General features: G+C 38.7%; 1 protein-coding gene across 4 annotated transcripts in view; it reads left to right on the top strand.

Moving 5' to 3' along the window:
* The window catches only part of marchf7 (membrane-associated ring finger (C3HC4) 7), a 30,573-nt gene that overhangs the window by 13,669 nt on the left and 1,579 nt on the right, over positions 1-15,325 (top strand). For all 4 annotated transcript variants that reach the window (XM_084129328.1, XM_084129327.1, XM_084129325.1 and 1 more), the window contains 7 exons: positions 2,953-3,149; positions 9,571-9,732; positions 10,311-10,476; positions 10,603-10,779; positions 11,360-12,455; positions 12,887-13,056; positions 13,566-13,669. In XM_084129328.1, the coding sequence (XP_083985454.1) occupies positions 2,967-3,149; positions 9,571-9,732; positions 10,311-10,476; positions 10,603-10,779; positions 11,360-12,455; positions 12,887-13,056; positions 13,566-13,669 (2,058 nt within the window). In that variant the 5' untranslated portion in view covers positions 2,953-2,966. The remainder of the gene's footprint in view (positions 1-2,952; positions 3,150-9,570; positions 9,733-10,310; positions 10,477-10,602; positions 10,780-11,359; positions 12,456-12,886; positions 13,057-13,565; positions 13,670-15,325) is intronic.

Here is a 15,325-nt window from a genome sequence, read left to right on the forward strand (position 1 = left end):
AACCATTTGTCTTTTAATGTACTTGTAATCCGAGAGCTGTGCTGAGCTAATGCAAATCACTGACATCTCGTCAGTTTGATATGCATCAGCTGTGGTTTACAATCATAATCCTGCTGTTTGTCCTGTCAAGTTCAAACAAGAGAACCAAACTGGAATTGAACGTTGTGGGCTGGAGACCAGAAAGGCATTTTGAGAGGTCAATGTTTATAAACCACTATTTTGATCTTAAATCTCATTCATGAGTCAAATTTGCACTTGTTGACACAGCCCTGAAATCAGGAAAGAGCACATATGTGATACGAAAGTACATTTAGGAACCTCAAAAGAGAGAAATGCATGTCAGCAGTAACTTAAATGTCTCTTAATTTTATAGGTGTACTGTTTAGTGTGATTTTGTTGAGGGTAGCCTGGGTTTAAGTTTAACAAAATGTTCATGCACAGGTTGCATAATCGGTGAACAAAGCCAGAGGGTTTAACACACGGGCATTTAACTTCTTGTTGTGCTTTGTTACATACACGCCCTGATGTTAATGTTTTTCTCGTTGTTCTTTTCAATTACGTTTAGTACTAAGATGGCTTTTGCAAGTGTGAAGTGGGGATGGCGATCTATGAAAATGTACCCCAAACATAAATAAATACATAAGAGTATTTCCCCCCAAATTTAAAATAAGCATTTTTAGTTCCTTGTATGGTTTTCTTTCTTCTGTCAAACACAAAAGGAGAAGTTTACCAGACTGTCTTCTCATTTCCACACAATGAAAGTAAATAAAGACTTTTTTAAATGTTCAGCCTTTTTCTCGAACAAAGGTGTCGTATGGCTTCAGAATACAATACAGTGCAGATTATGGTGTTTGTTTTGTCCCTTTTATGTGGAAGAGAGCAGAACAGACATTCAGAAGAAATTCTTAAATGATGCAATAGGTTGATTGTATCAAACTAAATGGCTTGGTGCAATAAGTCTTTCTGCTGCAACATTTTGGATCTAAATGAGTAGCCTATACATTTCAAGTACAGGTTTTGGCCTGAAATATTCCCTGTCTAACTTGCTCTTTTTCTGCCTGACACCTGAGTGAAGCAGTGCTTTCATGCCTTCAGGTTAAGTTTAGCAGCGTTCTCACTTGGCAAATGTGATTTGGAAAAAGCTTGACATACAGCAGAGAGCTTTCATTGCAGGAAGGTGCTATTTTGATACTCAACTGTAGAGAGGAGGGTATTTATAGATGGCTTGATGAAGGGTGCAGTAGAAAGGGGTATGGAGGGTTTAATGAAGTGTGTTATGATGACCGGTACAGGTGCTCCATACTCCCTGTGCATTTAAGGAAGACAACAGGGTTACTGATTATTGGTAAAGTCAGGTATGTGTGATGAAAATGTGGGCCAGTAAACCGATTACCAGTGTGGTTTTGATGGCACAAAAACTTGTCAAAAATTTTCACTCATACTTCAAGACTTTTGGATGAACTAATCCTTCAAGTACTATGTTTACTCAACCTCATGTTGTTCCAAACCCATGTGACTGACTTTGTTTCATGACACATGAAAGGATAACTTGTTAACGTCACACAAAAATTAAAATTGTCATTGAGTCACCCTCATGTTGTTTCAAACCCAGAAAACTTTTATCTTCGGAACACAAGTGAAAATGTATAAAAAAACCAACGGTATTTGCATGCTTCAAAAAACATCATCAAAATATACCGTTCCGTTTATAAATAAAGTGGTTTTATCTAAGTCTTTTCAATGGACACGATTGTTTCATATGATGTACAGATTAAATTTAGGCTCTTTGATCATTGCACCTATATAGAGGACATCAAATGTGGCAAACAGAAGCTCAACAGTACTTGACTCTTGAAAACAAACCTCATTGGTTCTCGCGTGTCAAACGTGTGTTTGAGCTTCCGTTTGCCATTTTTGATGTGCTCTGTGCATGTGCGTTGATCAATCTGTATGCAATTAACAACGGCGGACTAAAAAAACAAACCATGGCAGCAGTGTAAAAGTAGACCAATTCTGCAGGGAAACTGCAGACTTGGCAACACTGGTCTTAAATTAATTAGAAATAAATCGCTTTTGCACCAATATAATTGGATCCATGCCACTCATAAAGTGACAGCAGCCTAATATTCCTGCTGCGTTGCTGTCTGTGTTTTTAATGTTAAGCAAACACAACAAAAGACAAAAATGAGACTTGATACAATAACTTGTGTAACTTTAATAAGGATTAATATACATTTAATTTCTACACTGAAGAATATGAACTGTTATTTGATTACTTTTATTTCTGTACCTGAAAACTACTGTTAGACCTTGCTGAAAAGCACTGTTTGTTTCATATGTATCTTTGTTCTGTGTATTTATGTTGGCCTGTTGAATGTTAAATAGATCCAATCTATGTTCATTAGAATTTTGATGCGTCAATACACCTGCTAGTATACCTTAATGCATGTGTTTTTGAACTTGAAAACATGATTAAAACACTAATCTATTTTAATGACTGAAGTACAAATAAGAAAGCAAGTGACTTAGGAATCGTTGGAGTCTGACAATATTTAATTGCTAAAATCGCTATCGTATTGACCAAAAAAAATCCTATCGGTGCATCCCTATTAAAAATATCTTTGTGTTCCAAAGATGAACTAAGTCTGATGGGTTTCAGAACATCACATATTAACAATGTGCTGGTTGTTCTTTACTATGCAATTACAATGAGTTTGAAGCAGTCAAGTAAGTCATAAGTTTGGAGCAATGCGATTGAGTACATGACATAACTATTACTTTAAAATCATCATACTGCTGGAAGCAACTTGTAATGCTTGACAGGTAATGGAAGTACATGACAGAAGACATGCCTAAAACATATCATTTCCAATCCTGTTTTTAAATGGAATTTAGCGGTGACTGCTGTCATGAGTATGCGGCTGTAACATCATGTGTGTGTCTGTCTCTCAGGGTACAGTTCAGAGATGGATTCGAAGTCTCGTCGTTTTCCGTTTGCTGTCTCCAGCTCTTCCTCGCTGTCATCACCCTCCTCCTTGTCCTCCTCATCTTCAGCGCTCAGTGCGAGTCGGCTCTATGGCAGAGGGAGCGTCTTGGGAAGAGATCGCTTCAGCAGGGAAGCTTCTGTCAAGTTAGACTCAGACTATCAGGTATTACAGTCACACATTAATTTCCATAACGTCTGTTCACACCCACAGGTAGTGTAGCCTAAGTCTCTTTCACTAGATCACTAACGTCACCTCATCTTGCTGAACCAGTCACCCAGAAATCCATATGTAATTTGCAAGTTGCAAAATGCCACACTGGGCAATTAGGGTTGATAAAATTTTACCACATTTGTTTGATATAGTATGTGAAAGTTTTATATTCAGAACTTGGTTCGTCACACAGCTATATTTGAAAAATTATATATTTCAACCAGTAAGGATACAGTCATGAAAAGTTAAGAAATTTCACTGTACATGCTTTTAAATACTGTAATATTCATGAAACAAAACTGTATATATAAAAAAATAAATCAATTCGACAATGAAGAAACTCAGCAAATTGAGTTGACCAGTAATTTACCAATTATTGATTAGGATCCATTGTAGGATCCAAGACCCTTTAACGGTAAGTTCACCCAAAAATGAAAATTCTATCATTAATCACCCTCATGTCGTTCCAAACCTGTAAGTAGGGGTGGGCGATATGACCTAAAATTAATATCACGGTATTTTTCATCTTTTGAACGGTGACGGTATAATATCACGGTATAACTTTTTTTTTTCACCAATAAAGAAATTTTCATTGATTTACTCCTTGATATTTATTCCTTTATAAGCAGTTATATATTACTGTATTCTAAATATAATTAGCCTATGTTTTATCCACAACTTTAAATGCTTTAATTTAGGCTATTTTGTAACAGCGCCACAGTTTAGCGCACCACGTAGAACACTCGGGAACCGCACCTGTGGCTGGCTGCACTGCTGCTTCGTGCTCAGTAAGGAATATAGGTAGTAATCCCTATGTGTCTGTCTGTCCGTTTGCATTTTGATTATTTCGAGAACCGTTCATCCAATCGACTTCACAAGGGAGTGCAGTGTCGCATTTGGTGCAATATAGACAGACACGCGAGACGCGACACGTTCAGAATTAATAGTAAACTACAGAACAGCGCGAGCGGGAAGCGGCGCACCTCACGCGAGCAGGGCGGCTATATTCTCCGAGAACGGACACTGCACTAGTGATATAAAACGCACACAGTCTGTTAATTAAGCAATACTTTTAAGGTAGTCTAATATTTTTCTGACTAACAAATTACTGACACAGTAAAGGGTAGATTTAAATAAAGAAAAACGAAATTTAAATAAAGAAAAACGAAATTTAAATAAAGAAAAAAACGAAATTTAAATACAGAAAAAATGAAATTTAAATAAAGAAAAACGAAATTTAAATAGGCCTAAAGAAAAACTAAATTTAAATAAAGAAAAAACGAAATTTAAATAAAGAAAAACGAAATTTAAATAAAGAAAAACGAAATTTAAATAGGCCTAAAGAAAAACGAAATTTAAATAAAGAATAACGAAATTTAAATAGGCCTAAAGAAAAACTAAATTTAAATAAAGAAAAAACGAAATTTAAATAAAGAAAAACGAAATTTAAATAAAGAAAAAAACGAAATTTAAATACAGAAAAAATGAAATTTAAATAAAGAAAAACGGAATTTAAATAAAGAAAAACGAAATTTAAATAAAGAAAAAACAAAATTTAAATAAAGAAAAACGAAATTTAAATAAAGAAAAAACGAAATTAAGTTTGCCTAAATTAAAAACGAGATTAATTTAGATTGATAATAACGGGTAAAAAGTCTAATACATTTTGTTTATTCTATTTTCCACAATGTCAAAGCAACAGCAGCAATACAAGCTCAGGCATGCACTTCGGTTCATACAAACTCCGCTGTTCTGCGCTCTAGCCAGAGAACACTCTTGTTGCAGGAACACTCAGGCGTCGGTTCTATTTCAAGCATGCACGCGTTTTCCGCGTGGCTCGAGCCGCGCCTGAGACGCGTGTCTCACGCAGGCAGTGTGCAAACTCCAACCTTTTAACATGGGAGCCGAAATAAAAACAGACACCCAACGCAGCTGAGACTCTCACGCCAGCAGCCAGTGTGTCGCCGGCCTTATTCAAGCGCGAATGAGAACCGTTTCGCGGGGGATCCCAGGTGTCAATAAAACAAAAACGTTTTTTCGTTGTTGTTTTATAAATGCTCTGACAATTGTTTAATAAATGTTCAATCAAAATGCAAAACATCGCGTCTTTTTTTTTTTTTTTTAGTCGACTAATCGTTGTGCAGGACAGGACTTTGGTCGACTAAGCATTTCTTTGGTTGACTACAGCCCTAATGTAAATGCAGCCGTTCAAGGAACATAATTGATTTATTACGGTATTGACGGTATTAGAAAATCCATGTCGTGGCGCAATGTCACACCGGTGATGACTATGACACCGGTGTACCGCCCACCCCTACCTGTAAGACCTTTGTTCATCTTCGGAACACAAATTAAGATATTTAATTTGTATTAACACATTCAAGGTCCAGAACGATAGGAAAGACATCATTAAAATAATCCATGTGACTCCAGTGGTTTAACCTCAATTTTATGAAGTGACACGAGTGCTTTGTTTGCACAAAAAAACAACAACATCATTTTCCACTTTCTTTATGAAACTAGATGTACCGCATGGCGGTACAAAATATGACCGCCGCTCAGGCCTGCACTGGCTTTCCACAAAAAGAAATGACGTGGAGCAATTTGGCTGTATTGCGTGTTTATGTATATACCTAAAAAAAGTAGTAGTATGTGCATGTCTGTCTGTCTGTGTGTGTGTGTGTGTGTGTGTGTGTGTGTGTGTGTCTGTGCGTGTATGTATGCGTGCGTACATGTGTGTGCGCGTGTGTGTGCATGTGGATTTGTATGTGCGTGTGGATGTCAGTGTGTGTGCATGCTTGCGTTTGTTTGTATTCCTGCATGTGTGTGTGTGACAGTTAGGGTTGCCAACTTCAGAAAAGGAAAATGCGGGACAATCGTGGTTATTTATAGGAAAATGAGGGACACTCAAAATATTTGTACTGTATCACACAGTGTACGTCATTTCAGTGTCTGCAGTTAAGTTTGTGTTTAAAAGGTTATCAGACATAAACACATTTGTATTGCTTAACCTATTTATGTATTTAATTCTAAAAATAATTTTAATGTCATACATGAAAAAAGTCACATTACAAACAAACCATAGTTCAAAATAACAGCATTTATCTAAAATAGAAAGCTTTTTTAACATTATACACTAGGCTTACAGTTCAAAAGTTTGGGGTTAGTAAGATTATTTTTTGGGAAAAAAAATAAAAGTAATTGCCTACTTTTATTCAGCAAGGATGCATTACATTAATCAAAAGTGACAGTTAAGATAATGTTACAAAAGCTTTCTATGTACTTTCTAAAAGCTTTAAAACATTAATAATAATCAGAAATGTTTTTTGAGCATATTATTCCCTCAGGTAGATTACATGTTTTCTTGCGTGGCTGGATGTTAGACTCATGAACAATAATCACGTTGTTTCCAAAATTCGCCAAAATTGATTAGCCGAAATCAAAACGTGGACAGTGAAAGGAAGTTACCGTTAGCGCGAGACGAGTCCGGCTTGAAGCGGAAGCGACCAGACGGCAGAGGATGTTCGCAAATCAAACAATGATTTGTCTCAAAACAGTGATTAAAAAAAGCTGTGATTGGATGATGACAGGTGTCGGTGATCATTCTCAAGTGTCGTGGTCAGCACTGCTGCTGTTGCTGTTGTATCAGTCAGTGGTTTATCAGCTTGTCAAAAAACGGGACACGGGAGGTCACGCAAGGGACAAATAAATTAGGCCCAAAATGCGGGACGTCCCGCCTAATTCGGGACAGTTGGCAACCTTAGTGACAGTATCATCCTAAACCAGCAACCCTTCGCTCAACACCACCATCTACAGGCCGATGAGTGTACAGTCACTAAATGTGCACATAAATGAATTTATTTTATACCCCCCCATGGATGAAATTCTACGAAACTTAGCATACCCCCAGAGGATGTCAAGTTAATCATACACATGAAATATGGTGCAGTTCTGAACATCTCAACTGAAGATAGGGGCGATTAAAGCAGAATAATATTGCATTTTCATTTTTTATGGGAGGGGTGCAAATCACAAATGAGTGATTATGGGCTAGGTTGATGTGGGCCCTTAAGAGCAACATACCATAAAAAATTCTTGGGTTTGGGGGGGCCCAGCGCGGGGGGGGAGTGGCCCCTGGGGACCAAACGAAATTTTTCCATAAAAGTCTAGTGGGGCTACATGCCCACCAAATTTCATGTTCCCCAGTGTTTCGGTGTCCCTGGTATCGTTGACGAAAAATTCAGTAGATGACGAAAAAAAAAAAAAAAAAAACTTTGACAATCCCTATATGACCGCTTTCGCTAGCTACGCTAGCGGCGGTCATAATTATTGACTTTCAATCCAGTAGGGGGAGCACCACGACCCATACATGTTTGACTCAAGACAGGAAGTTTTTCTGTGAACGTGCTTTGGTTAGTATTATTTTGTAAATATAGAGGTAATTTTTTTTTTCCGCAAACAAAGCACTTGCGACGCTTCATAAAATTGAGGTTAAACCACCAGAGTCACATTAATTACTTTAAATGTACAATATGTTAGAATTTTGTATCAAAATATCCAAAAAACACTTGCACAGTGTTCTACATTTCTTTCAATTGTGTACTTACATTATCCTAAATGTTTCCAAGAATTTGTAACTTAAGAGAAATTCACAATTTTTAAAAGTGCCCGTCCCGGTTCACTTGTCGCCTCTCAATGACGTAATATCCGCGTTATCCCTCGCTTGTACTGCCATAGTTACCATGGAGACAGACTTGAACAACTGCGTAGTGCATTACATCTAGCGGCACGCTCACGCTGTTGTTGTTTCGTTCAAACATTATGGACGATGGCAAGCAGACTTTGGGACAAAAGGAGAACTAGAACGAGGATCAATATCAGCGTGGCGTTTTCAAGATGCCGAGAGCTCCACGTCCACGACTAACTTGGACTTGACAGGGATGCCACTCTCGCATGTACTTTATTAGACAGGTGAGCAAATGTACATAAAACAGACCAATGTTATATAGCTCAACATGATGAAATGTTAGCATATGATCAGTATGCTATTCTAATGTTGATCTAGCTTACTGCTAGTCTCATATAGCCAACAAACTAACATAGAATAACATTATAACTTTCAACACACTCAAATGCAGTTTAGTATGATACTGTAATATTAGACCAAATGAAACAGTGCTGCGTTACCTCAAGTTTAATTCGTCAAATAAACTGACTTGTGCGAGTAGTAATTCAGCACTTGCGGGTAGTTCGGTAGAATGAAATGTCCTTATTCCTTTAAATCCGCGGGACTCGCGTGTGGCGCTGATATCTGTCTCTTACTAGCAATCGCGCCCTGCTTCATACCACAGTCATGTTAAAAAACAAGTATGTTTTCACTCATCCATAAACATTATTAGATCCATCGGCATGACAGCAAGTCCAATCATTCCACTTATCACTGTGTCATCAACTTATGCGTTTGTTATTGTAAAGGTTAGCAACCCCTAGCGGCGAAAGAAAATTACATATTGTATCTTTAATGATGTAATTAATGACAGAATTTTCATTTTTGGGTGAACTAACCTTTTAATTCCCAGCATTGCATTTTTGCTATGCTTAAAAAAAATGATCAAATTACGTACAAAGTTTCAGGGCATGTAATGGATACATTTGTTCCAAAAATGTTTTAAAAGTTGTACACAAACTTTTGTTATACTTTTCAGAGTGTCAGCTACTGTTTTATGTAGTGTTATTAGGTAATTAATTGCTTTACAATTTATAGCTAAATATTAACCTATGGTTCTAGAAGAGGCACTATGGCGATCGGTGTGCTAACTCTATTAGCATCTCATTTTCCTCATGCTGCTGGAGCTGTGGAAAGATCTTCGTGTTACACTGCCTTGGTTCACTGGGCTTTTTTTAGTGCACACTAGATTCCTGGCCTCGGTGTATCTCATGAACCTGTCAAGGTCTGTCGTGCTAGATAAAGTTACTGAAGCTCCCAGGGTTGTTTTTGACTCTCCAGAGTGTTTTTTTTTTAATTTTTTTGGAAGATCACATCTTAGAACTTAACTACATCACTACATTAGCCAGCACTGAAATGGACATCAAACAACATTGGCCACCATCAGCTCGTCCATGTATAGTTTGCCACTGGGGATTTCTAGTCATAACAAAGCAGCAAACCCCCCATATGCTTGAGGAAGGAAACTATTTGCAGAGGCTTTGTGGTTGGCTGTTTTAATCTGAATCTTGGCCCATACTTCTCTTTTATGATGTTGAATAAACGGTAGTTGAATGAGTCAATAATCGTTTGGTCTCTTCCTGTCACGTTTATGTTCTGACATCCATGTGTTGTGTGTTCATTTCTCATGTTTCCTGTGTGTTCCAGAGCTCCCGTCTGCTGAGCTCGCCAAGAGGTTACAGTTCAACTGAAAGCCGTCACTCCAACTGGAAGCTCTCTACTCCCATCTCCCTTTCCTCCTCTTCCTCTTCTTCATCTGTCCATGATCGATCATGGACCGAATCCACCAGTGGGGACAGAGGCAGACTTGTAAATATTTTGCATATATGTTTTTGTCAAAATGTAACGCATACACGCACGCACACACATAATTATATTTGATCTATTTTTATATAATGTGCTTTTTAATAACTAAATTAGTATTTACTTAAAACTATAATTATATTTAAAAAAACTGTCTGTTTATTATGATTATTATTCCTTTTAGTAGCATTAGAATTTTAAATTTTAAAAAAAGATTTTAACTGGGTGTTTTTTCTTTTGCTTCAAGTCTGACTTTTTTCTTTCTTTTTTTTTCGTTTTGTCTCCCTCCCTTATTTTAATGGTTGTGGTGTTTTGAACCATGAGAAAGTGTCTAAAGCTTGTGCATAGCTATATGACTGGTTGTCTGAAGTTCTTTTAGTTTCATAAAGTGGCAAAATATGTGCATTAAATATGAAATTTAATGCTGTTATAATGAAAAAGTCATGGAGCATTTATCGGTGTCTGATATGGGCCACATTTGTATGTAAACAACTTTACCAAAAAATCTGATTTATGCAGAATTTCTCTTTTGCGACCTGAATGTATGACATCTAACTGCCTGCGTTTGTGCATTTGCATTTCAGACAGACTCTGAGAGAAGACTGGGAACCTACTGTGGACTTCTTGGCAAATCCCAAGACACAGAGTCTAAAAGAGCAAAACTTTCTTACACAAATAGAGCAGGAAATTCCAGATCTCCATCCACATCTAAACCTACCAACCTAGCCAACTCCTACTCTACTTTAGGACGTATGTCACAGTAAAAAGTATTTGTAAACATTTTAAATGTGGCTTAATACTATAACTATAGTTAATATTAAGCATCTTGTCAGTGTATGGATATATGGTGTATTAACACATTGCTCTTGTCTTTAGATTCTTCGTGGAAATCCACCATTAGTCCTTTGTCTAGATCCTCCTCATCATCATCATCTTCGTCCACTCCATCAGATGGTCCTTGGGCCCGCAGGGATTGGGAGAAGAGGGGGGATTTAGGACTGACCTCACTGGGGGAGTCTAGTTATCGGCCTAGTGGACTGACATCTTCACTGTGTATGTGCACACACATACTTGGTTACATTTTATACAGACACATTCATTCACTAACACTCTAGTCCACTCCTTTTTCTATAGTGTTTTTTTTCTCTCTAAGTGGTTCTATGCATAATTGGATGACTTTAAACTTTAAAGTTTTCATCCATGTATTTTAATAAGCATTCTGGGATATTGCCCAAAACTTCTGGATGAAAACGTGGAATGCAGATAATTTCAAAATGCTTGCTTTAGTTTTCATAAATGTATATCATTTTTATTTTACATTGTAATGTGTACTATTAAGTTGTGTTATATACAGTACTGTGAAAAGACAAAAAAAATGTGCAAAATATCATGGTACCAATATAGTTTCTCAAATGTTGCTCTGATCATCTGACTCTTCCTGTTTTGCACCACAAGTTGTGTTCTTTTGAACTGAACATGGGATTGAAACAGCTTTACTTGCAATTAATTTGAGGATTTTATATTTTTGATATCTCAAGTCTTACCATTTCTTCTTACATTTTATGCCTTCATTAGTATAATGTATAAGGTTGTAGCCCATCAAGGTAACTATATGTTTCTTTTTGTGCTTTAGACCGTTCAGAGCGTGTTACATCCACCTATGCACAAGGTGCTCGACCCAAAGAGAGCCAGTACTCATCCTACAGAGATAACAGTTCATCTAGTCGCCGTATCCCAACCGAGTACCTCCCCTCTCCTCTGGAGCGCAGCTCCCACAGGCTGACCACAGATTACCAGTCCACTCCGTTCTCTCGCGATACACCACGCACCAGCACTAGCTCCACCAGAACCTCCACCTCTGTGTCGGACCCATCCCACCTCTCATCCTGGAGCTCCACCCCTTACACACCCCTTACTGGCTGTAGCTCCAGCCCACCTTCATCTAGCCCCACCCCCACTCCACTTCCTGCTCAGAATGGCGGCGACTCAGACGGCAGGCGAACAACCAGACGCCTGCTATCTCGACTTTTCTCCCGACGCTCCAGTCAGGAGTCAAACTCCACCGCCAGCTCTGCCTCTGATTCAAGGTCATTTGACTCTAGCCCAGATGAAGCCCTGCCCTCTGAAGCCCCTTCTCCAGTCAGTAGAGAAAATTTGGAAGCAGAGCTGAGGAATTCTGACCCCGTTCAGGCATTTTCGTTCTTGCGCAGACGCGGACCATCTCTCGCTCCCGTCAGGGAGAGCGCTGATGTAGGGCCCGAACAGGAATCGCTCAGGCCTCAAGCGGGACTGTCCTGGCTGAACTGGAACCGCTGTACCCCACTGTTTTCTCGTCGCAGGAGGGAAGGGCGTGACGAAAGCGCCCGCATGGGCCCTCATCGTTCACCCCAATTCCCTGACCGAGATGGCAGTAAAACGCCTGATCAAGGCGCACATTGTGAAGATGATGATGATGACGATGATGAAGATGAGTCCCCAGAGGGTGCAACAGCAGCGCCCTCTTCTGGAGCCTCGGGTCTTTCTGCATCTCTGCTGCAGGACGGAGCCCGTCTGGCTGGACGGAGCCATGGCATTGGCAGGGTGATGACCAGCCCGCTCTTCCGTATGCCAGAGAATGTAATCATTGGTGTGGGAGTAGGAGCAGAGGGGAGGAGTCAAACTGATGAGCAGGCAAAAGACAAGCCCGCCCCTTCCAGAGACCCAGAGAGACTGCGAAAGATTCAGGAGAGGTCAGAGGGCAATTTGAACTGTCTAGTTATTGTGTAGAGTGTGTGTGTGTGTGTGTGTGTTTTAAAAAACATTACTGTAAATGTGCAGTCACATTAGTGAAATTTTGCAAGAATGACCATTGTCAAGAGTGCAGGACAACTCCCATATAAGTCACTTTCCAACCAAGCAGCTTTCTGTTGGTCAACACAGCAAATCTGTGTAGGGAAATCTTTCGCCCTACCCTAATTTACCAAATTTGATGACGTTTACATTTATAGTACATAAACCCTGGAAAATCCTACATACCTGCCTGGAAGTTTCTAGTTATCCTGAAGATCTTGATTAGCTGGTTCAGTTGTGTTTAAGTAGGCTTGGATCTAAACTTGGTGTAGCAGGAGCACATTCACAATTTAGTTTGCCGATTATAACCACACCCTCTTCCTACTTTTAGCCTTCTGTTGGAGGATTCTGATGAGGAGGAGGGTGATCTGTGCCGAATCTGTCAGATGGGGGAGCAGTCGAGTTCCAACCCTCTGATCGAGCCCTGCAAGTGCACCGGCAGCCTGCAGTATGTGCACCAGGACTGCATTAAGAAATGGCTCCACTCCAAAATCAGCTCTGGTATGGCTGTCTTTTCCTGAGGGCAGAAATAAACTAGGTGTTTATATAGTGTATATTCAGTTGTTTGATGTGCACTCAGAAAGGAACTGTTTTCAAATTCAGTCTGACAAAGAGGATTTTGGGTTCATTTCCTGTGCTGGTCAAAGACTTCTAATGCATAACACAGTGTGAAAGCAGACTTATCAAATACACAAGTATGAAAATCACAAGACAGGAAGAATCTCATTTATTTATAAACTTCTGAAGAACCTTTGAGACTGAGGTGGTTACTAGCCCTTACAGATGAATACTGTGGTGGTACCATAGTACAGTCCTGAATGTTTAGTATATCATGAATACGGTATAGTGTTTACATGGAGGAGTTACTTCAGAGATTTCTATGGTTCTGCCATGTACAAATAAACTGTAGTTCAAAAACTCATTATGGCCTTAATTGGTTAAGATGTGAATTAGGCTGCTTATTTTTTTAAATATTTGTATTCATCCCATATATCTGCTTTGATATACAGGTTCTAACTTGGAGGCCATCACTACCTGTGAACTTTGTAAGGAAAAACTGCACCTAAATATTGAGAACTTTGACATCAATGAGCTCTATCGATCTCATGAAAGGGTAAGTGCATCAAAACAAGATACAAGCACATTGTTTAAATTACTTCTTATAAGAAACCTACTCGTGTGAAATTGTGCATGCTCGAGTGCTTTACCAGTTTGTTATGGTTAACTAGGGAACAAGAATTATACATGCAATTAAGGCCTGGAATTAAGAATTCAATCCCAGTTTTCACATGCAATTTGTCTGTTCAGACCAATGCAGGGGAAAAAAACAGCCAAAGCAATATGCACTTTCTCTCTGACAGAAGGTGGGACTTATGGAGAAGGAGAAATACAGTGGTACACAAAGCAGCACTGCACAACTTTACATTTCTTACACTCTTATCACAGAGAAGAAACCGTAAAACCACAAAGTCAAACCGTAGTCACCTGTTTTCAAACAGACATTCAGATTTTTTTATTCACTGTGGTGTTTATCAAACAACGGCAAATACAAGAGTACAGAGACAAAAGAGTGAGTCCTGGTTCCTTCCTCTGCAATTCACTGTCACTTGGCAGAATACTGTCTGTGACCACCACCAATTTATTTAACAGCAGACTCTGGGCATGTGACCAAAAGCATGTATTTTATTTGGTGGTCAACACTTTTTGCAATGTGATTGAAACCCTCTTTGTACCAACTTTTTTCGGACTAGCACAAAAGGGCTTTTCACACTCGAAATAGTTAACCCTGGGTCATTCTAAACCCTGGGTAAATGGAATCCTGATAATATTGCTTCAGGTTTCATAATACTTTTAACAATGTATCCTGGATATTCATATGCTGTTGTTTCACACTGTACATTTCTAAACCTTTGGTTAACATCCTTATTTGCAGTGTCATTGATTGGACAAACGCTGTTGACGTTCTTGCAGTGCACATTCTCATATTACACTATACCGACTGTACTATCAAGTTTTTTTTCTTTTCAGACTATAAAGGTATGAATGAAACGGTCTCTTCTTTACTCCAATTGATGTGTTTTCAGTTGATATTTACTCTTTTTCTATTTGAAATGCTAAAACAACAATTTATACCGTGACACTTTAAATAAGACGTAATCATAACACTCTAAATAAATACAGCATTGTTTCACACTGCACATGGCACTGTAATGTGGGGTTAACATCACAAAAGTGGTCCTTACCCTGCTCTGGAGCAGGCTTTCATAACCCTGGGTAAATATACTAACCCAGTAGAAAACATTACCTGGGGTTAAAGGTGGGTTTTAGAACGACGATGACCCAGGGTTAAGCGCAGTGTGAAATGTTCTAAAGAGGTGCATGCCATCAGTACAACAGGCATATATTAACACAATAAATGTTTATTTCACCAAACGCTCATCTTGGTTTGAATGGACATTTAGAGACCATTCACACAATGCTTTTTTGTGGGGTTTTTTTATTTACTTTTACTGTTTACCGTTTTTTTTTTTTTTTTTTTTTTTTTAAGTTGAACTATACTTTTAACTGCATTTTTAGAACACAGTGTTGTGTGAGATGCGCGCGCAGTGGTCAAACACGTCCATCTAGCACGTTTTCAAGGCTAAAAAAAACTTCTGTGTGAACTGCCCCTTAGAATCATATCCTAAAATCCCATCACTATTGATCAGACTCTGAACATGTTCCTTATTACAGAGCCTTCAGTTAAGAGACTTCAAGCAAGTAATGTTCA

Source organism: Abramis brama (assembly GCF_963993115.1).
Source record: "Abramis brama genome assembly, chromosome: 11".
Classification (NCBI taxonomy): Eukaryota; Metazoa; Chordata; class Actinopteri; order Cypriniformes; family Leuciscidae; genus Abramis; species Abramis brama.